The 21,051-nt window shown below is 44.1% G+C and overlaps 2 protein-coding genes across 3 annotated transcripts in view; one reads left to right on the top strand and one right to left on the bottom strand.

The window, feature by feature from the left end:
- Positions 1-5,234, bottom strand: part of slc20a2 (solute carrier family 20 member 2) — a 48,281-nt gene extending 43,047 nt beyond the window's left edge. For both annotated transcript variants that reach the window (XM_086169984.1, XM_086169985.1), the window contains exon 1: positions 4,871-5,234. The gene's annotated coding sequence lies outside the window, so the exon portion shown is untranslated. The remainder of the gene's footprint in view (positions 1-4,870) is intronic.
- A 4,997-nt stretch (positions 5,235-10,231) lies between these two features.
- On the top strand, positions 10,232-20,931 carry mthfd2l (methylenetetrahydrofolate dehydrogenase (NADP+ dependent) 2 like). Its single transcript, XM_086169910.1, has 8 exons — positions 10,232-10,389; positions 12,026-12,210; positions 12,417-12,539; positions 12,776-12,928; positions 14,592-14,699; positions 16,931-17,023; positions 18,087-18,212; positions 20,007-20,931. Exons 1-8 carry the CDS (start codon positions 10,247-10,249, stop codon positions 20,120-20,122), a joined length of 1,047 nt encoding a protein of 348 aa, XP_086026036.1. The 5' UTR covers positions 10,232-10,246; the 3' UTR covers positions 20,123-20,931.
- The last annotated feature ends 120 nt before the right edge of the window (positions 20,932-21,051 follow it).

Below are 21,051 nucleotides of genomic sequence, written 5' to 3'. Positions count from 1 at the left end.
CAGAGACAGACGCACCAAATGGCAGAGGCACCGAGCAGCTAGTAGCCCTACCGCCATGGAAACCACACTCTGCTCCGGTGCGCTTTCCATACATTTCCTCTTTATTGTCAAGGTCACTTCCTTTCCCCCTTTGTTGGGATATAAATCCACAACAAATAAAGCCTCACAGAAACGGTCAGTGGCCTCCATTTCCACAGACTGGAGCAACCAACATCGCCAAATACTAAAAAACAAGACAGTTTCAGTGATTCATGGCGATTACAACTACAGTGATCCCTCGCTATAACGCGGTTTACTTTTCACGGTTTCGCTACTTCACGGATTTGCATCGTGCATTGTGTTCTGCATTCTGATTGGCTAAAAAGTCACTCCGCTTCTTCTCTACCTGTGCGTCAATAACATTGCAGTTTAATATGTACACGTACGTAAAACAGCTTGCCAAATTTACATGGCGTACGTGCAAATTCTCTTGCAATTTTGAGTTTCTCTAAAACCCATAATGTTGACCAAATGCTCCGGACCGACAAAAGCACCTGCGGCAGGGCCAAAAGGCAGCGGAAGATGCTATCTATCGCAGATAAAGTTAAACTTTTGGACATACTAAGGGAAGGTAAAAGCTATGCGGCTGTAGGTCGGCATTACAGAATGAATGAATCTTCCGTTCGTTCCACAAAGAAGGAAGAAAAAAAACATAAGGACGACAGCTGCAATGTATAATAAGAGTATTTAATTGTATGATAATTGTAAGAAAAAAAATAAAGGTTTCTCCTTCATGGATTTTGCCTATTATGGGTTCTTTTTAGAATGTAACCCCGCGAAAAACAAGGGTGTACTGTACTGGCTAGTCTGCGCTCAATGGAGCATGGATGGTTCGTACGAAAAGCTTGTCTGAACTCTTGTTTGTGAATTTCAAATAACCTGCTTGCATGAAACAACAGGGTTGAAACAGGAAGTGCACTGTTTGCGTATGAGATCGTTGCGGCCGGAATATGGGCATCTGATCGTTGTCGTCCCGCAAAATACCTATCGATCCCGATGAGAAACCGCAAAGCCCGATACAGAGATCGGTTCCCCCTCGGACACGAGAGAAGGCTCCGCTGGGACAACCTGACACAATCACAACACGTGTTTATGTCAAACCGACAGCTGCGAGAGCAATGACTCACATGACAAAAGCTTCTAGCAGTTTTTATGTTGTGAGGAGGTGACTTGGAGGGTTGAGCAAGACCTATCCGACCTGTTTGGGATTGCACATGGACAGCGTAACCACAAACCGTAGTTTGTTCAACAAAGAGCAGTCTATGCCATTTGTTGGTCTAAAGCCACAGAAATCCAAATCTAGCTTTTCAGATTACATGTTTTAAGTCACTTTGAATAAAATAGGAATTCCTTTTTGTCCTTCATTTCATAACCTCAATGTCCCTGACACTCGTAATCAGCTATACTTGACCTCTCGACTCGTAAGCACATTCTCGTGTGACTGTGAGCCCGACACTTGTCAAGACGGCAAAAATGTCCCGGAACATGTAAAATGACTACAGCTGCGAACCGGGAAAGCACACCTCCGTGAAAACTGGTCTGACGCTGCACTCTTGGAGTGCTGTTTCACATGGAAACATTACACAATGTACACATACTTCTTCCATGTACTGTATACTCGTGGCGCTTTCCTCCCCCTGCTTTTCGCACGAGCGGGTCGGGCACGGCTTTAAGCCGACGCGACTGCTGCTCCAAACACCCCTGCCGTCTGTGTTATGAATCAACGGCATTTATTTGATAAGATGAGCCTCGACGGTGCGGTTGAAGCTGTGACTGAACCCTGCCGCCACGAGGCTGGCAGTTTGGCGCGAGCCACTTGGCCTCAGTGGTGTTTTTGTTTGTGCAAGGATCACAAAGAGCCGGTCGAAGTGCGGTCAAAATACAAATCCAATCTGTCCCTAAAGACACCGAATCCACGTATACCGAACAAGACGGTGATTAAACATTCAATCTGGAATAGTTTTGCTGGCACTGCATAGGACTTGTTTTGTCAATACTGCCTTCAACTTGGCAAAACAGCCCTTTGCTATTTAAAACAGAAGAAAGGATGTATGAAAAAGTGGTTTAACAGCCAACAAGAAACATCTTCATTCGCTAAATGTTAAAGTCACTGTTGTTAAACACCGCTAACAGATATCCGAATAGACCTCGGTGTCAGAAGGTGGTGTGCTGATCACAGTCAGATAAAAAAAATTCCGTGTTTCTTTAGTTTAACCTTGAAACAAGACTCCGATCAAATTGAAATTCATGATCAGCTCCTCTGAAAAATTTGGAGATGAGCTACACTGCAGACGGGGTATCTCCGGTTTGCGAGCGCAGGCTCGAGGATACAAAATACCACTCTTGTTCCACAGCGTTATTACCTAACAGCTCTTCATAGATGGCTAGGTATGTATGTTCGCCACAGGGAAGGAGAGGCTGGCAACAGTCCTTATCACTGCACTCGGTCAACAGAAGTTCAGGCAGTGTCGTCTATGCGTTTCCATGAATATAAAAAAAAAGGTGGGTAAAAACAGGGAAGTCATTAATCTGCCTATCTTATCATGAAATGCTTTCATATCTGTCAAACACCTCTCAAAGCTAGACAAGATTATGCAATCAGTGTATATGATTCTTTGAGTTAGAAGATAAGTAAAAGGCATGAAGTTATGGGTTTTACCACAAAAGTTTTAGGAGAGAAAACAGTTTAAGGCAGGGATGGGCCCTCACATTCTTCCGATTCTCGATCATACAAAGATAAATCATTAACTTTTAAAACCCACTTTGGACAGTTGAATGCTACATACTTCCATTGCCTCTGTGATGGAGGATGTTACAGAACCTGTCACAGCAGACATAGCCTTGTTTTCATGAAATAGTTATATTACTAGAGGAAACTTCTATTCTATGCTGATGATATAACAAGTAATTGGATCTTGTGACACCCATATTTACACTCTCGGCGACTGCAGAAGCGATGGTATAGGGTTATATAAATGTATGTGAAAATAACAATCAACGATGTCAGATCCGAGTCACCACCTGTTTTCAGAGAAAATCTTGTTCAATGACTCTTTGTTTCTATGACTAACACAGCCAAAGTTGTTACTTGCAATTCGGCCAATTAGAATTAAACAAGAAGTAACTTCTCTATGATAGCCACTCACTTTCACGTTGATTTCTGATTACTCTCAACTTCCAGAACTACATAGTACACCCCCCCCCAAAAAAGGACGGCACTGTCTTTCACTTGTCAGAGAAAACCCAAAAAACAAGAGAATACAATAATTAAACTGTCAAACTCAAAGCCATACATTTTCCATCCCGTCAGTCTGCACACCCATTAAATATGTCCATATGTAAATAAATCTTCATTGTGTAGGCCTGAACAATCCCACTTCATGCAAGAATGTATCCTGGCATTCATCAGTCAAGCAAAGGTCAACTCAGAGTCACAGTTACTTAAATCGCAGGCTAGCAGTTCGTATTGCAATTACCTGCGGTCTGACACTTTGTTGCAACTACTCAAATAGATACTGAGATCGAACAAGTGTTTTCTTGGACACTCCCAAAAAAGATGTGCCCAAATTATGATAGAGCTGACTACACTACTGTGTGCTCATATCATGAACATTTCTTCATAAAAATCCCACATTATGGCCCTCCTGCTGCACGATCAAAAATAAGCTACTGGAATCCTGGCTTGGCTATATAGTAAACACACTGAGCCCAAGAAAAATCCCAGCCTGATTGTAAAGTATACTGGGTGGTGTTCCCATTCGAACAATCCAAGCCAGAATGACGTGTCCCTTACTTATCATCCATATGCCATCCTATTTCCTTAGCTCACATAAGACGACAGCTTGAAGATGTAAATAGCAGGCAACGTGCAGGTCAGAGAGACACGGCGATGTTAAATCAGAAGAACATGGGAGAAGACCTGCTGCACCTGAAGGCTCTCACCCGGACAAATCAAGTCCAGTGTCCACTTTAAAAGGATTCCTCACAAACAAACAAAAAAAAAATGTCAAAAGAGAGCCATGTAGCTAGTTTGTACTCTGTGAGCAATCTGGTACAGCCTGATTCTTTGCCTGTCACTTCGGGGGCAATGTTGACACCACGACAACAACAACAGCAGCATCAGGTTTGACTTCTTTTGACAAACTCTGCAAACACTATGGATGATACCCAAGGCCTCCGATTCCTGCAAATCAAGAAGGAAACTCGACCCCTGAACTTTGGAGGGGGCTCTAATATAGACCTCCACACACGCACACACACACGGCTGGAGGTCCTTTGGGCAGCGGACGCTACTCAGTGCGCATGCGCGTCGCTCTGCCCGCCTTGTCGTCAAACACCGTGGGGCTCGCGCCTCGAGAAGCCCACCCGAGTGGAATGAACTCGCGTGATTCACCGCCGACGTCCGTGGAAAAGACGTCGTCGGAAGAACACACTCTCTTTCTCTGTCTCTCTTTCTGTGGCGGAAACCGGAGGCGGTGATTTCTCCGCCGCCGCTATTGTCACTCCTCCGAAACGTGATGCGAAATTCACACGTGGGGCCGACGCTCCGTTAAACCGTCGTTCTCTCCGGTCGCACGCGACACCGGCGCTAGCCACCGGAGCTAGCAGGCTGTTTCTTAGCTAGCCAGCTAGCGTGTCTCGCTTCCCACGGAACGGCGGCTGACCGGGGACACGTCGCGGTCTCACCGCGTACAGTCGCCGGAGGAAAGGGGGGGCGGCGCTCCCGGAGGAAGCGCTACAAAGAAATACCCCGGGGAGAAGCTAAATAGACCTTCTCTCCCGTGGTCGGTAGTGAAAGGGCTTCGGGGGAAGTCAGACAAAATGTACTCACCGACGAAATAGGACACCGCAGGGGGAAGAAATACGCCGCCGTGTTTCTCCTCTACCGCCGCTCCGTGTTCCCCACCTCCCCCCTCCGACCGGTTCTTCCCGTGGGTTGCGTCGAAAATGTCACGGATTCCAGCGGTGGCTCTCGTCGACAGCCCCCTCTCCCCCGCGTCTCGGTACTCGCTCTCACTCGACCGCGTTCAACGACCGTCTCTTGCCGCTCTCCTCCCGGGCGTTCATGGGTTGATACGAGCGCCGCTCGGCATGACAGCTTTGGGATGGAGGAGGAGTGGAGGGGAAGAGGTGGGAGAGCGAGAGAGGGAGAGAGAGAGAAGCCGTGGTCAGTCCGCCGAGGGCAGGGTGACACCGAACGGGAGAGACCGGGCTAATCCAATAAACATCAGAGATGGAACATCCCTCCGTAGGGGGGAGGGGGTTAATTACTTAATTACGCATTACAACCTCTGGCACAAAATAGCACTCACAATCTCGACATTTTTTAACTTTTAATTGCGTTTCACAATATTCAACCCCCGCTTGATATATATATATTTTTAAATCATTATTATTATTATTATTTGTCCACATCGTCTTGTGCGGTGGTTCGCGCTGGCGGACCGGAGGAGGGGGGCACGCGCCGGCGTAAAGGAATGCGTCTCCACTTGACCGGATGTTGTTGTTTTACACTGAAAAGTTGTCATTTTAATGATTTTATTTTTTTATTACGTGCGGACATTTTTATTTTATTCGCTGCTCGGCGTCGATGTCTAATCCGCCGGAATATTGCCGTCTATTGTGGGGCGGCCACGTGCTCTGCGACCAACCGGGTTACGTAACCGGCGGAGCCAGTCAACAACCGCGGCGGGAGGGGGGCCCGAGGCCGGGGAGGGGTGGCTGGAGCCCGGGGAGGGGAGGGCCGGATCCCGGGGAGGGTTCGTCCGGAGGGTAATCCAACACAACTCCACGACGTGATGCACTTTTACTTTAGGACGTCGAGACAAAAGAAGGGACGCGTTTGTTTGCTCAGGGTGTGTGTTTGTCCTGTTGAGACACGACTCCGCGCACTATTCAGTGGTGGGTCGGAAGAAGTGACTGTAGTTTTCACCCACGCCTGTTTTTGTCTGTAATTCCACACAGGATCAAGCGGCGTAGGGTTTTTTGCAAGCTACAGCTGCAAAGGGGTGTGGGGGGTGAGGGTGCTCGTCCCCTTAAGGACTGCTCTTCACACAGGCACATAATGTTTGTATGATATGTCCAAAATCATCATTCTCAGACGATGCTGTTCAGTCCCTGGTTAAATATTTATGCACCAGTCTTCCGAAATGACAACATGCCTTTATTTTCAAGCTACAAGTATTTATTTAACGACCGGATCATGCACGTAATTCCACATCTGACCACAAGGGGCGCTGCTGAGTCGCTTGAGTCCAGTGTGGAAAGCTGCAGTGGCTCCCCTCCAAGCTTCCTGATAGACACACATTATGTTTACATCTATGCTTTAAAAGTAGATATAAATCAATCTATTTAGTGTCTTGAAATAGAATTCCTACCACATTCATTCATTTTCTAATCCACTTATCCTGCACTCAGTGTTACCAGGAGCCAATCCCAGGTGCCAATTGCAGGCCCACATATAGAGACATACAACTATTTGGCCAATTTAGGATCTCCGATGAACCTCCTGCATGTTTTTAGACTGGGAGTGAAAAAGAGAACACGGAGACTCCACACAGAAAGGCCCCCAGTCAAAATCCAATCAGACACCTTCTTGCTGTTTGAACTAACATCAAATGAGTTTACCCCCATTCCAGTTAACAAAGGTTTGAAGCTTATCTGCACTTTTCTATATTGCCCTCTCTGAATGTCAAACAATGCAGAGAGCTCTTGCCAACTGAAAGCCCCACCTGCGCTGCTTTGTCCTGTGCTCTTTATTAATCCATGGAGGGGCAGCTCACCTTCCTGTTAAAATGCTGCCCGTTATTGGGCAGCTCAGTGGAAAGTGTGGGGAAATGATCGGTTTTCGAACGGCACCTTCAGCATAAAAATGTCTCGTCCAAAGTCAAAAAGTGACTGTGAGTGACTGTCTTCTTCGTGATAGCATCATAAATCTGGTTTATTACAAGAGTGCTTTAAAGTTGTAAAGTTTGATAATGGTGACTCTTTATAGAGAATTTTCTTTTCTTCGTGGTCATGAGGATTCATCTGCAATCACGGTTGCATAAGTGCACGAACTAGTCATGTTTTGTTTTTCTATTCCAAACAAAAATCCTACGTGAGGTTCACCTGATAGTTAATCCGGGGTGAATCGGTCTGTATTTTTGTTGGTTCAGATTGAGGACTTGACAGAAGCTCCACAGAAGCTTTAGAAAAATAAAAAAAAAAAAAAACATAGAAGAATCGGTCAAAGTGTTCCCGCCTGGCTGTTCAAATTCCAGGCAAAACAACTGTTGTGTAGCCAAATGTTACTCAGCTGACATGTTTCTTCGAAAGAGGATTGATTTGCTAATACTTGACAGAGAGTTACATTGTGCTCGCTTTCCCCGCCAAACACAACGAGAGCAGAGAATCATAACGGTGATAAGCCCGCACGTGATTGTGCGGGGGGGGGGGCGATCATACGACCACATGTACATTGGTTAAAACGTAGATATTATTATAATCACGGAGCTACGTTTAATTGAACACGGATTTGTCGCGTGCTCACATAAGCGAAAGTCATGCGTGTTTACAGTGAGAAGAAAGTGTTTGAAAGACAGTTTCACTGCGGTTTTGGTTAATAGACTTTGCACTTTCATGTTCACGCTCCCGCTAAAGAACGTATTCATGTGTATTTATGATATATATATACACAGTACTTTGACTATGTGTCAACAGAACACTGACGGTTCAACATCTTGTGCCTCAGATGAACAGTCTGCTCTGTCCTTCTCACACTCTCTCGCAGTCACACAACAAATATCACAGCTTCATCACAGTTACAGGAAATTGATCTTCTTTGTTCGTCCTTTTTCGGAGTGTCTTCATACAACGCTGAGTTCCCTAGTGGCCGCCAGGTCACAATTACGGTCCCTATTTTTGTAAAAACCACCTCTGCAAATGTCCCAAGATTGTTTTCAATGTCATTAAACATCACATGTGAGTATTTTTAATCTATGCAGTAGTGTAGAACATATGAATGTCTTTTTTAACTTGCAGCATAACTTAATAGTTTTGCAAACAGAACTTGTATGCAGACGTCTTTCAGTTAGTAAACAGCAGCTCGGCTCGGTAAAAGCGTACATTCTCCTGTCCAGACAAGACAGGCTGGGCGTGGCGCTTATCACGTCATTTTCTGACTAAACCTCGCCACATAAACAAACTCTGTCAGTCATATGTTCTATAATCTTCAAGGGTTCATAAGATCAGCTGCTTGTTTTCCCAGAGTGGAGATAGGAACGGAAGGGGCATGCAAGGGTCCGATAAGAGAATTATTTCATTTCTGAGGTCTATTTAAGGATGCGGTTTTGTCAAATTAACTCAATGTCTCCTCTGGATACTTCTTACATTCTGTGTTGAATTGGTCAACACTGACACGCCAGAATGCCATTACATAACCAGAGGAGCACAGCTTCCATACCCCCTTTCTCTTCTGCATGTACCTCTCAGCCTCCATGTTCTAATGATGACTGTAAAAAATCACTGGGTCCTGCTAATTTGTGAACTAGTGAACCTTTGTAACTTGATTATGACTGTTGGCAGCACATCAAGATCAGAAACACTGACATGACACAAACACATCAGGGCCAATAAAGGGGTCAATGTGAAGTTTAACATGCTTCCCACTAACTCAATATTTGAAGGTATCATGAACAGTTGTTACATAAATACATATTGAAGAATAAGGGGGGCAGTTTCAGCTTCAGAGAAGTTGTGGAATGGAATTAAATAAAAAAAAAAAATCTGTCATTAAATTGAAATGCTAAGCTCTCTAGTCTAATTTAGATTTTTCTTTGCGGCACCTCTGTTTGTGCGAGGATGGAAGCACTCCTATAATTCATCCTATAATCTCCTATAATCATGTTCATTCATTCACATGTGTGTAGTCATCCAGCTCAGAGGACTTTATCTCCATTGTATGAAAGTGATGTGTTCGGAATGATTGCAAAGGTAACTTTTCCTGACTCCCTGTCCTATCTCCATTCGTTCATCCTGCCCCTATCATTCTTATGACTTGGACTTTTTGAACCACTTCCCTAAGGCAGGAGGTCAGGACCAAAACTACTCACCACAAAAACGGTTTCTTCCGATCGGCAGCCTACCTCATAAATAATGCCCCGGTCTCCATTGACGCTGTCCCAACCCTTCTATTGCACTACTTTGCACAACTTGCCATTTTGCACAACCAACCATGATCGCCCTGATTACACTTTCACTTTTCACTTTATCTAATGCCTGTTACATGTTATTTGTTTAGCACTGTAAACCAAAGCAATTTTCTTGTAGTTGTAAAACTACTTGGCGAATGAAACAATTCTGATTCTGATGACCAAGTGAGCTTTGAGGCATTAAATTGTTTTACATTTCAACTTGGACAGGTGAGAGTTGAACTTTGCACGTCTCAAGGAAACTGCCCCGCACCGTGGGCTTCAGAAGGCAGATGGCGGTGGTGTAAGGCTCATATTCTAATTTGAGATTTTATTCTCTGTGTACTTCCAAATTTCTCCGAACTAAGCTGTCAAAGGAAGGCCCATGGCATTTCCGGTGTTTGCTGCTATCTAGTGGCAAATAGGGAACAACAGCATTGATGCTGCGCTTTATCTCTCCATCATCCAAGAGACATGCTTTCCACTGTTTTCTATCGTCAGACAACACAAATCCCCTTTTATATAGGATTTAAATCGATCTATTTAATAGGCTTGAGGCAGATTACGACAAGTAAAGTACCCGTTTGGTTCAAGGGGAGAGATATTGTATAATAGCATGATACACAGTAACACATTTGGTTTAAAATGTGCGATAGTGATGCAATAATGATCACACAATTCTCGTTTTTAAGGGAAAATCATACTTGTCTGTAAAAATGGTTGGAAATGTCGGCATATCACATGTTTTAATAATAGGAAGTAAACATATGGTGAAATATACGGAAAACAATTAAAATGCGTCAACTTTACGTTACCTTCCTATATAATTGTGTTAAAATAAATTTTCTCCAAACACTACATAATTTGTTTTTTCCTATTTTTATTTTTCATTTTAATACAATTACATAACACCAAAGGTCTTGAAAATAAAAAATACAATAAAATAAAAATAAAAATAAAAATAAATAAAATAAAAACAAACCAAACCTCCTTGACGTACACGCACGCGCGCGACGTACGCACACACGCGCGCAAATATGGCGGCCTCTGTATCACCGCTACGCTCCTCCTTCAGGATTTGTAGCCCGCTAGTGTACGACCATCCCGGCTGCCGGGCCAAACTGCGGATACACAGAAAATGCGACGGCCAGCGGAGACACTTGTACCAGTCCCAGACAAGGCGAGTGGCGCGGGGAGAGTGGGACTTCGGTGTTTTTTTTTGTTTATTTTAATGAAACCGGACATTAGTTTGCGGGTGGGTTTTAAGCTAGCAGCCGTTGCTAGGGTCACGTGCCAGGGGGATGGTGATTGACAGCGGTTCTCGGGGGGTAGAAGGACCGACAGGTGTTGTCGGCTCAGTCCGGGTGAGGAGCGTCGGATCCCGGCTGGGCGGACAACGACCCGCCGCTCTCCTCTCTCCACCCCACTCCGACCCCCGGTGCGTCCACGGGACGGCACGGTCATTCATCCCCCAAGCGATGATGCTGGGGTTAGATTTACTGTCTTTTCCCCCGTCAAACAGGAAGACGATGAGTTATTATCAAACCGCCGGTGAAGATTTCACTCCATAAATCTGTCTGTTTGTCCCCGGCGGCCATGTTTACCGTGCGGAGCCGCCGGGGAGCGACGTTGGTGGGCGACTTAAAGATATATCCTATGGGGAAATTAAAAACAACACGTTTCAATGAAATCAAATCTTAATTTCATTTCACATTCCCTCTTCAACGTGTATCCGTATTTTTTCATTGTGGTAATATTGGTGATTATATACTGGGCATTCACATGTGTCTCTATATATATTTTTGCCCTTCCAGCTGCTCCCAGTAGCCTTCATTCATTCATTCATTCATTCATTCATTGACCTGATGTCTGCTGGTAGTTTTCTGTTTTTTGCACATGAATGTTTATATTTTTTATTTTCTATTATTTTTAACTTGTGACATTGTAGTGAGTCTCGAATGTTGGGGTTTATGTTGATGCTCGTTCTCTGTGTGATTTGGGGGTTGCTGGGAATTATGTGGGTGTGATTTGGGGTGCAATCAATTTTGGGTTTTGTTTTTGTTTTTACTTGGAATTGAACTGGAACAGTTAGTTGTAATGCAGGCTTTTTTGGTGTGGCTGTGGCTAACAATGGCTATTGTTCATTAAACAGATGTTTTATCGTCACCCGGGCGTTTCCCTGACTAAAAGGCTACAATATTTATAATCTAATTATCTCTCCTGCACTGTTTTGACTTTGCTGGAACCAGAGAGGGTGGAAACCACGCATATCTCCCGGCCCTCATGGAGCTTGTCACAGATATATTCAACCATCGCCCGTGCCTGCCAATGACACTTGACTGCTGTTACTGTTTCTTAACTGCTGTTTTTTTAATGATAAGAAACTGCAATATTTTTATTTAGAAATGGTGTCATCAGATAGTGTTTTTGGCAGAGTACAGTCAAACTCCATCGTCAAAACTCAACATTCATTGAGTCTTTTTGGTGTAACTCTAATATAGCATCAATTATATTCCTGACACTCTTTATTTTGTCAGGTAAGTTAGTTAATACCAGAGAAGGCTGACGTAAATTTGTCAGGCCACTCTTGTCGCTCTCCAGATGGCCGTGCGGATCAATCCTCACGCATACGAATACATACACTGCTACCCTAATTGTCCAAATTTAAAATTCAGGCATCAGTTAATAATTTTTGGCATCATTTTTTTCAGTCTTTAATTTCCGTCACCTGTATATCCTTGTAGTTGTATATTAAAGTAAATGGTATATTTAGGTACTGCATGTGCGTTTATTCGTTCATTCCTCTGTCCGTCCAGACATGCCGCCGTGGTGATTTCAGGGACGGCATTGGCTCGCCAGCTCCACCGCGAAATCCAACGGGATGTGGAAGAGCTCGTCGCTCAGGGCAACATGAGACCCCACCTCGGAGTGATCTTTGTCGGGGACGACCCGGCCAGTCGCACCTACGTTAGGAACAAGACTCGGGCTGCCAGCATATTGGGTGCGATATGAGCATGGCATGCATTTCTCAATCATGGATATCATTTATGATGGACAAAAAAATGATCAGTTTTTTTTGTTCATTATTTTAAATACCGTGATATAAAGTTAATCTAATGTGACATATGCTCCTTTCACAACCCAAATTCTGTAATTTCTTCCTCCAAACCATGAAGCCTGTGCGTGTTGTGTGTGTGCGCCCTCCAGGTATTTCCAGTGACACGGTGTTGCGGCCAAGCTCCATCTCACAAGAGGAGCTGCTGGATCTCATTGACAAGATGAACCGTGACTGGAGGGTCAGCGGGCTGCTGGTGCAGCTTCCTCTCCCTGGTAAATTCAAATATCAGTTTCATCGGCTATGGTAGGATCAATAAAATAATAATTCTGAAATCTACAGTTGATCACTTGCCATCCACAATCTATGCATAGAAGCATTAGCTTCTTAGCCAAAAAGTCCTGTCCTGATATTTGGCTAAATTTCCTTATGAGTTAAAACTGAGGGCTGAAACTAAATTGAACTCCTCACTGTATTTCTAAACATCCGGCTTTCCTTCCCCACACTGCAGAGCATATAAACGAAAGAGCAGTGTGTAATGCCATTGCTCCAGAGAAGGACGTGGACGGGTTCCATATCGTGAATATCGGTAAGCTGTGTCTTGACCAGAGATCCATGGTGCCTGCCACCCCTGCTGCTGTCTGGGAGATCATCAAAAGAACAGGTGAAGCGATGGAAATTTCACATCAGTGTCCTCCAAAGCTTGGTTTTAATCAACTTTGTTATTGTGCTGTCACTGTGTATGGTTAATGCGATCCCCATCTTATCCTATAAAGAAGTAAACGTGGACTCTGTCCGCTCTTTCTTTAGTGGCTGCTCTGCTCCTCATTGCCCAGAAGATGGCAGTCAATAGTCATTTTTCATTTCTATCGACCGCGCACGTGCACAAGTGCGTCACATTGATTGGCCAGCTTGCAGCGCATTACTTGACATAAATACTGGAGCAGGGATGAAAGGTAGCAGAATGGGTTCAAATGTAAAGTGGGGAGATGTACATATGTTATAATCCTCATAACTGGATCATTTTTAATGAGGACATGTTAGCAGAATGACATCCCGCATAGTGACACGCATACAGTAGATCCACAATTAGTAAACCTCAGGTTTAATATATGCTCAAAATGAAGCAGCAGCGAGATCAGTCTACTTCTTCTTTTCCGTTGGGCTGCTCCCTTCAGGGGCCACAGCAGATCAACCTACTCCATCTAACCCTATTCTCTGTATCCTCTTCTCTCACATCACCTAACCTGGTGTCTTCTTTCACTGCCTCCATAAATCTTGTTTGGTTTTCCTGTTGTCCCCCTGCCTTGTACTTCCAACCCCAGCATCCGTCTACATATTCAACATCCTTCCTCTGGATATGACCCAGCCATCTCTCTCTCTCTGACCTTTTATCCAAAAGCGAGATTGGTCCACCTTTCACCCAATTTTATTTTCCGTTAATTTGGAGTCAAAAGGTCAATTCTTCTCCAGAATGCTATGCGTCATTCCCAGATGTTACTGCCTGTCTTTTGATGGCGTCAACCTTGAGCATGGCTAAACCATTCAATGCTACACACCAGGGATTGATGCTAACCTGCTCTAGAAATTAGATTTTTAGATTAGAAACATACAGAATTTTACTCACACACACACACACACACACACACACACACACAAATATATATATATATATATTGGGCCCATAGGGGGTCAGAGTTGCTCTGGTATCTGAATCTTTTGTATGAAAATAGTTTGAATATCTGGCCTCCATTGAGGTGGGAGACTGACCTTGATGGCTGTTTTCATTTTTTTTTCAGAGCATATTTGCAATTCTCACAAAGCCGGTGCACTGAACAGCCCAGCTACCATGTTTCACTATTCGTATTCCTGGGAACCTGAAGAATGAAAAAGTGTTTGTTTATTTTTTTATTTATAATTCCTAAATTAACAGAGACAACAGTTCTGCTTGATGTTGTTTGAGAAATGTCCGTATATAATTCCTCCCATTCATAAACTAAAGATTCTAAAGTTTATTTGACATCTTGTTGAGTTTTCAGCGAGGTGAAAGAACCTTTCATCACCGATTTCTTCGGTATTGATTTAACAAACCACGTGACAGCATTTAATTTAAAAGTGTGTCGAGCTAAACTAAAGAGAAGTGGTTCATTGCAGGTCACTCCGCTTTGTCCCTGCTTGCCTCTTTGTATTCCACTGCCATTGAAATGGAGGCTGATATGCCGAGAAAAATATAACCTTTGCAGATTCCTTCTTGCATGGTCATGTTTTGCATATACGGCGTGCATTCAGTCACGCTTTCAATTTACCCTTGATAATGTGCTGTGCAGGTATCGAAACTGTCGGCAGGAATGTGCTGGTTGCCGGTCGCTCCAAAAATGTGGGAATGCCCATTGCAATGTTGCTGCACACTGATCGGAACCATGAGCGCCCGGGGGGTAAGTGTACTTGTAATACTATAACACAATCATTATGTTGGGAAACAAATACTGTGCTTGAGGTCCGGAGAAAACATGTGCATTTTCGAAACATAAATCACTTTTTGGTTAATATATGACTGAGTCAGTGTTTGATGGAGTATTGCTACACCCTACTCTCTCATCATGGCTTGCCTTGTTAATTAATCTGACATTCATCAAGATTTATTTGCCTGTCATTACGGGGTAGGGATGACTTTTTGGCCCTTTTATTCAGCAACAAAAGCTGCGTGCGTCCTTGCTGAGGTGCAAAAGTGGGGGGTGAACAGGGTGTGTGGAGGAAAAGCACTGGGTGAGACTGCTGGCAGTGTGCACCACTGCTTGACAGATCAGCTCTCCTTATAAGGACTTAGGAAGTTAGGGTTTTATAGGTTATTTTCACTGAATTTGCGCTGTAGATGAAGCAATAAGGTATGCCTGTATGTGCAATGATATCTAGGAATCAGCACCTGCATGTAAAGGCATACATTCCAAGCCCACAGCAGAGAAAGCCACGTGGTTTTCCTTCTGGCAAGGACCGGTGCGTCCTTAACACCGCACTAGGAATGAGTTGGGTTGAAATAAACCACATCCTTATCTTGACGGCAGCTCCTCCACCTTGTTTTCCTCTTAAATGTAGAAAAGAAACATGTTAGTTCAACCCAATTTCTTTTTATTTTGGTCACTTCTCTGCCCATATAACCACAAGTAGGGGGTTTGCAGAACAAACACGCTGGTAAACTCAAATAGTGCGACTTGCTCCCCATCACCGAGCTATGCTGCTGCCGCAACACATTCTGACTCCAGCGCCATGTTAAAGTTGCTTGTAATGAAGACTCCAAAATTCCTAAATTCCGTCACGGGGATCAGCAACTCATTCCCAAACCCAAGGGAGCCATGGCCTCTAACCCGGAGGTGCCGTCACTCATCCCGGCAGCTTAGCGCCGAGTTCCAAACTGTCCGCAGGCCCGCTGGAGATCAGTGTTTCATGAGGCCAGCAGAAACACATGACCTGCAAAAAACAGAGAAGCGATCCCACACGCCGTTCCAGCTGTGCCTTAAGATCATGTCAGTCATCGGCGCCCGACGTCCAGCCGTTCCCTCATCGTCCCTCGGGACACCTGTGGGCGCCCGGTCATTCCTCTTAAATGTCCACCAAACACACGCAGTTTGGACGAGACACATTCCTGCCGGGAATCTGCTGAGTCAGAGATTCAACAACAGGCCTCTTTTCCCACCAGTCTGAGGGACGACCCTGAGGGACAGTCTAGGCTGGAGAGGACATCTCCACGTTGGAATCCCCTCTGCACGTGCAAAGACATTGCTTCAACTTCCATTTATGATGGACAGCCTATTTTAACCTTACCATAAGCTTAACTTATTCAGGTTAAACTGTAACCTCAACATTAATTCATACCTGTGGTCTCAGCGTGTAATACAATAGCACCAGAAACATCATGAGGACGACTTGTCTTAACAGGGTTAGTATGTCCCTAATGGAGGAGGAAAAAAAATCAAACCCACATCCACACATATGCACACACACATTCATGTATCCGCCTGGTATGCGGAGGCTGGATGTGCCACAACTCGTCTTTCCGCCCCTGTAATTCCTCTATGAAGCCGACTCTGTGTGTGACGTCTCTCCTGTCCACGCCTTTTCTTTTGTCACTGTTTAGCACTGATGGCGCAGGAAGAATTTTAGTTAAATGTTCAAGATAACGATCTTCACGGTGCTTTCCCTTATTGTGAAATGATGTCGAATTCCTGGACACCACCAGCTTCCACTCAATGCACGGGGGGGGGGGGATATTGCGCAAACCATCATGTAAGCAGCATTAGTTCAAGTTACGCAAAGGAATAGTTACACCTGTAAAGATACTTGAGAAGCAAATAATGGTATTGGACTAGTAAATACCACTTAGCGTGTAGCTTCTCAGAAAGCTGTGCCATACAGCTTACTGGGTTTTGTTTAATTAGATATATGATGACCAAGATCGGTTCGCGTCATCCTCCCCAAAACTTTCTGATCACTGTAACAGATTAAACCCTTACCATTCAGTACTAAACATACTTTTTCAGAGGTGTCATAGATGAAATGATTCAACAGTAGAAAAAATGTGAAATGAACATCATAGGTATTACTGTGGCTGAAACCGCTGTGACCTGAGTCTGAGGGGCTGAAAAAGAAACTTTTTTTTTTTCCTCCTCAGGTGATGCCACGGTGACCATCGCTCACAGATGCACTCCGAGGGAGCGGCTGAAGGAGCTGACCAGGCTGGCAGACATCATCATTGCAGCTGCAGGTAACTTTACCACCTCTGTCACCTCCGCCACAGTTCTGTTACAATTGAAGCTATCAAACATTAATCCGCTTCTCCGCGATGCAATTTATGGACATTTGTCAACTATCTTTTTTTTTTTTTTTTTGAATTCATTTATTTGTATTTTTAATTTGGGAGCTTTTCATTTGATTTTATATTCAGAAATGTTTTTCTGCTTCGTTGTGGTCGTAAATATCAAAAGTGATCACGAACGGAGTGAAGAAAGCGTGCATAGTTTGCGGTCTTTGATCGTCCCATCTCGGTTGCAACACTTGCATTCTACTGCGGTGTGAAAGTTTGCTGGAAATACGTCACAATGATTCATTTTAATTAAATGTACAATAAGCATAGCGGATGCGAGATCCAATTTCATCTTCCTGGAAATAAAGTTAATGGAACTGGAGCATTTTGAAGGCTTAAGAGAGTTCTCTGAACGCTGTGTTTCACACGGGAGGAAATGCTTGCAGGATAATACAGTTTATCAACACCACCAATACTTCCATAAAGATAACAGATTCTGATTGCAGTGATGAAGCCTTCCATTTAAAGTACCATCTTTTTCATGATAAAAGGAATGCCACATCGTCGTTTGGCTAACAGACAGAAGGAAACATAGCTGGGTGGTACCAAGAACGCTCCTTTCGCAGCCTTAGTTTTGATTTCCTATGAAGTGACGTGGTTCAGCGTAATCACATCCTGGCAGCCAAAGATTTCAGAGCTCAAATCTCTGTCTGGAGCCTGTTAGTAGCTATATGTTGAAGGGGGTGTATTGTTGTTGATGAAAACAATCACTTCCATCATTCTGAGGGTCTTTTGGTTGGTGGCTGGTAATTGGTTGGTGGAGTCTGTAGCTACCGTTAACTGTGGTTAACTACCTTTAATTAACTTTGCAGATGGTAACTAACCGTTGCCATCTGCAAAGTTAGAAATTGAATTTCTGGCTTCCGCCTCCCACGCGGAGTTCTTCTCCAATAAATGTGGAAATGTTGTCGCACCTCTTGTGGACAGTACTTCTAAGTCACCATCCGATTCTGCCTTTGCGTAGGTGTTCCCGGGCTGATCACAGCAGATATGGTCAAAGAAAGCGCGGCGGTCATCGACGTGGGCATAAACCGCATTCACGACCCGAAAACAGGAAAACTACGGCTCATCGGGGACGTGGACTTTGAGGGTAAATCATCGGACGCATATCGTCACTTCAAACAAGTGGCGGCAGCGATCGAACACTTAGGAATGAGCTGGTCGCAGACAGCATAACGCTGAAACGTAGAAACACAATTCATCTGATGTGTTTTCTTTTATCTATTTTTCAGTTATGGTGCCAATCACGGCTCTGATAAATATGCATGTATGTATATGTGCATGTAGAATCAGAATCAATGGAAGATTCTTGATAAACTTGGATGCACATCACATGTTTTACTCCGACTTAATGTGTATACCAGTCATTGTGGCTGATTCACAAAGTCTTATTATTTCAATGGCTTCCAAATGGAAAGCAAATAGAATTTTAGTATACTTAATGAGTAATACAAGTGAAATAATGTGAGAGTCAGTCCACCAATTATTTGCATGTGTTTAACTGAACCTAGCTTCGGCGGTTGCAGATTGAATTAGTTGACCCACACATCCGTCTCCGGTGACCTACTTGAGCTGCGGCGTTGCCCTCAAGGGGAGAAACACGGTAGTCAATTATACGAGATACCTCAAACATCCCAGAGGACTCTTAGCATCACAAACAAGGGCTTCCCTGCTAATGTCCCGTCAAGCCCGCAGAGGAAAGTAAATTAAATCACTTCCATTCGTGTCAGGCGCCTTCCTGGAGCTAATGGTAGCATGGAAGATTTGTGGACTGGGAGTTTTAGCTTGAACAACAAGCTCATCTCCTTTGTCGGGGGAATCGACCTCCGCTTCAGAAAAGCACCAGATAATTGATCCTGTTGGACAATGAGCTATCTCAGGAAAATGTGTGGCAAGGTTCACGCCAGGTGGGGGGTCAGCAAAGCAAAGCAAGGTGGAGTCATAAACCCACAGGGCTACCGGCTATGAGGATCGGCTTCCCTATGTTCATGCCAGAAGAGCATCCCAACGCAGGCAGCGCAGTGTCTTAGCATGCGGAAAATTTGAACGATACGCCAATGAACTTGTTTAATTGTGTTTTTTTCAAAATCAAAGTAATCCGACAGTCATTGTTGGCCAAGAATTTCTAAGTTGTTGGTCACACCCTGCTTTTTCGCCGTCTGGATTTCTCCAACCTCATCTCTACCTGTCCTGCCCACTCTGCCCAAGCACGTCTGCAGCTTGTCAGCATGAAGCGGCTGGAAACTCACCCAAACAACAGTCGTGGATCGCATAACAGTGCATTTAAGGTCAATCTAATCACATGAAGTGAAGTGTGTCTGTCACCCAGTTTGTCCATAAGGGATCAGCCCTTCTTGGCGTCTCCGTTCGATTCCGCGTCGGAACCCGTCAGCCATTCCTTTGGCCCGACGCACAGTGGAAGGCTATCGCTCTGTTCTGGTCCAACCAAAACAACCTACCGTCTTACATAAGGGCACAGGAGTCTGTCGAAATGTCTTGGAAACAAACAAAACAAATAAGATTCCACTTTTTTTTTTGTTATTAACGCGCTCCCTGTCACCCCTTGCACTGCTCTCTGTACGGAGGGGCTGCTGTTTATACGTCCCGGTGAATTCTTATTATCACGCGTCACACATTCATTGATCCAGAATCTAAGTTCTAAGTGCTTTCGCATTGTTATACTTCCTTTTTGTAGTATTTATGTTTTTTAACCGTGGTTCCAGGTTAACGTACTTGATGAGTTTGCTCATATTCAGCCCAAGCCTGACTACAGCTCTTGTCATAAAGGCTCAGTAATATCACTGTCAGATAAAAATAATCACAATATAACCTGTCCTGACACAATTTTTTTTTTGTTTCTCCCCCCATTTTGGGTTTGTTGTAGGCGTGAAGGAGAAAGCGGGATTCATCACACCTGTCCCCGGAGGTGTCGGTCCGATGACTGTGGCTATGCTAATGAAGAACACTGTGACGGCTGCCAGAAACGCTCTGATGCATTAAACACACACTCATCGTAAAGCCCTTAGGTTTGATGAATGACACACATAGCATATGCATCACCACGCATACAGGATATTACTTCCGTTAGGTATGCATATTTAAACACATTTTTATTTGATAAAACAAAAGCATCAAGACTGGACACCCCCCCCCCCCCGGGGGAAGTTACTTGCGATGTACTTTTGTTCATTTGTTTATTTTCACGTGCTTATTTATTTCAGAGTTCACTTTTTATGAATTCAGATCAATATTTTTTCTACTAGTCATTTTGATCCATTTTTTTGCGCAATCCAGAGTCGCTGGAAAAACATGCTGTTAAAATAAATAAGCGATTTCAGCGCCAGTGCTGCAACCTTCTCACGTTTGTTTGTTTGCCTTTGTCCGATTTAAGGCGAGCCCGATGGAGTGATGACGTTTTCAAGGACATCACATCACAATGCGTTGGGAAATAATAATACTTGTCTATATCATAATAACAAACAATGAAATAGTCTTTTCTTTAAAAAAAAGGCCGTCATGTAATGACTGACACTTGGTGTCATTTCTGAGGCATAAACAGGCCATTTACTTGTTATTTAAACTGCTCTTTCATCTTCAATAGCCTTTGTAAGATCACCTGCAAACGCCATGTGTTTCACTGTGTCATCATCACTGCCAGGTGCGGTCGGCCCTCACGTTTACCGTTTCCCTGCGACAAAAGCTGCGGCTTTCACAACACCCGTAGCCGTCAATGGAGTAACCTCCTGACTGCCACTGAGGCATGTGAATTAACTATCCATCTGCCGGGGGCCTGCGTGGGTTCACAAAAATCCGAGGAAAGCCTGCGTGGAATCACACCACCAGAAGCTACTTCTTAACTCTGTCTCTGCATGCAGGGTTAAGATAATAAGAGTTTTTTTTTTCTGAGGGGGGAATTTTTTTTTTTTTTT

Source organism: Fistularia commersonii, chromosome 22 (genome assembly GCF_037954325.1).
Source record: "Fistularia commersonii isolate RoL2024-O1a breed Wild chromosome 22, RoL_Fcom_v1.0, whole genome shotgun sequence".
NCBI lineage: Eukaryota > Metazoa > Chordata > Actinopteri > Syngnathiformes > Fistulariidae > Fistularia > Fistularia commersonii.
This window is presented reverse-complemented; position numbering and strand designations above follow the sequence as displayed.

What these genes read in the sequence shown, in the direction of transcription:
- mthfd2l (XM_086169910.1), top strand. Translation starts at nt 10,247, where the DNA reads ATGGCGGCCTCTGTATCACCGCTACGCTCCTCCTTCAGGATTTGTAGC. An exon ending in TCGGGCTGCCAGCATATTGG is followed by an intron (nt 12,211 to 12,416) that starts GTGCGATATGAG and finishes TGCGCCCTCCAG; the next exon opens with GTATTTCCAGTGACACGGTG. An exon ending in GGAGATCATCAAAAGAACAG is followed by an intron (nt 12,929 to 14,591) that starts GTGAAGCGATGG and finishes TGTGCTGTGCAG; the next exon opens with GTATCGAAACTGTCGGCAGG.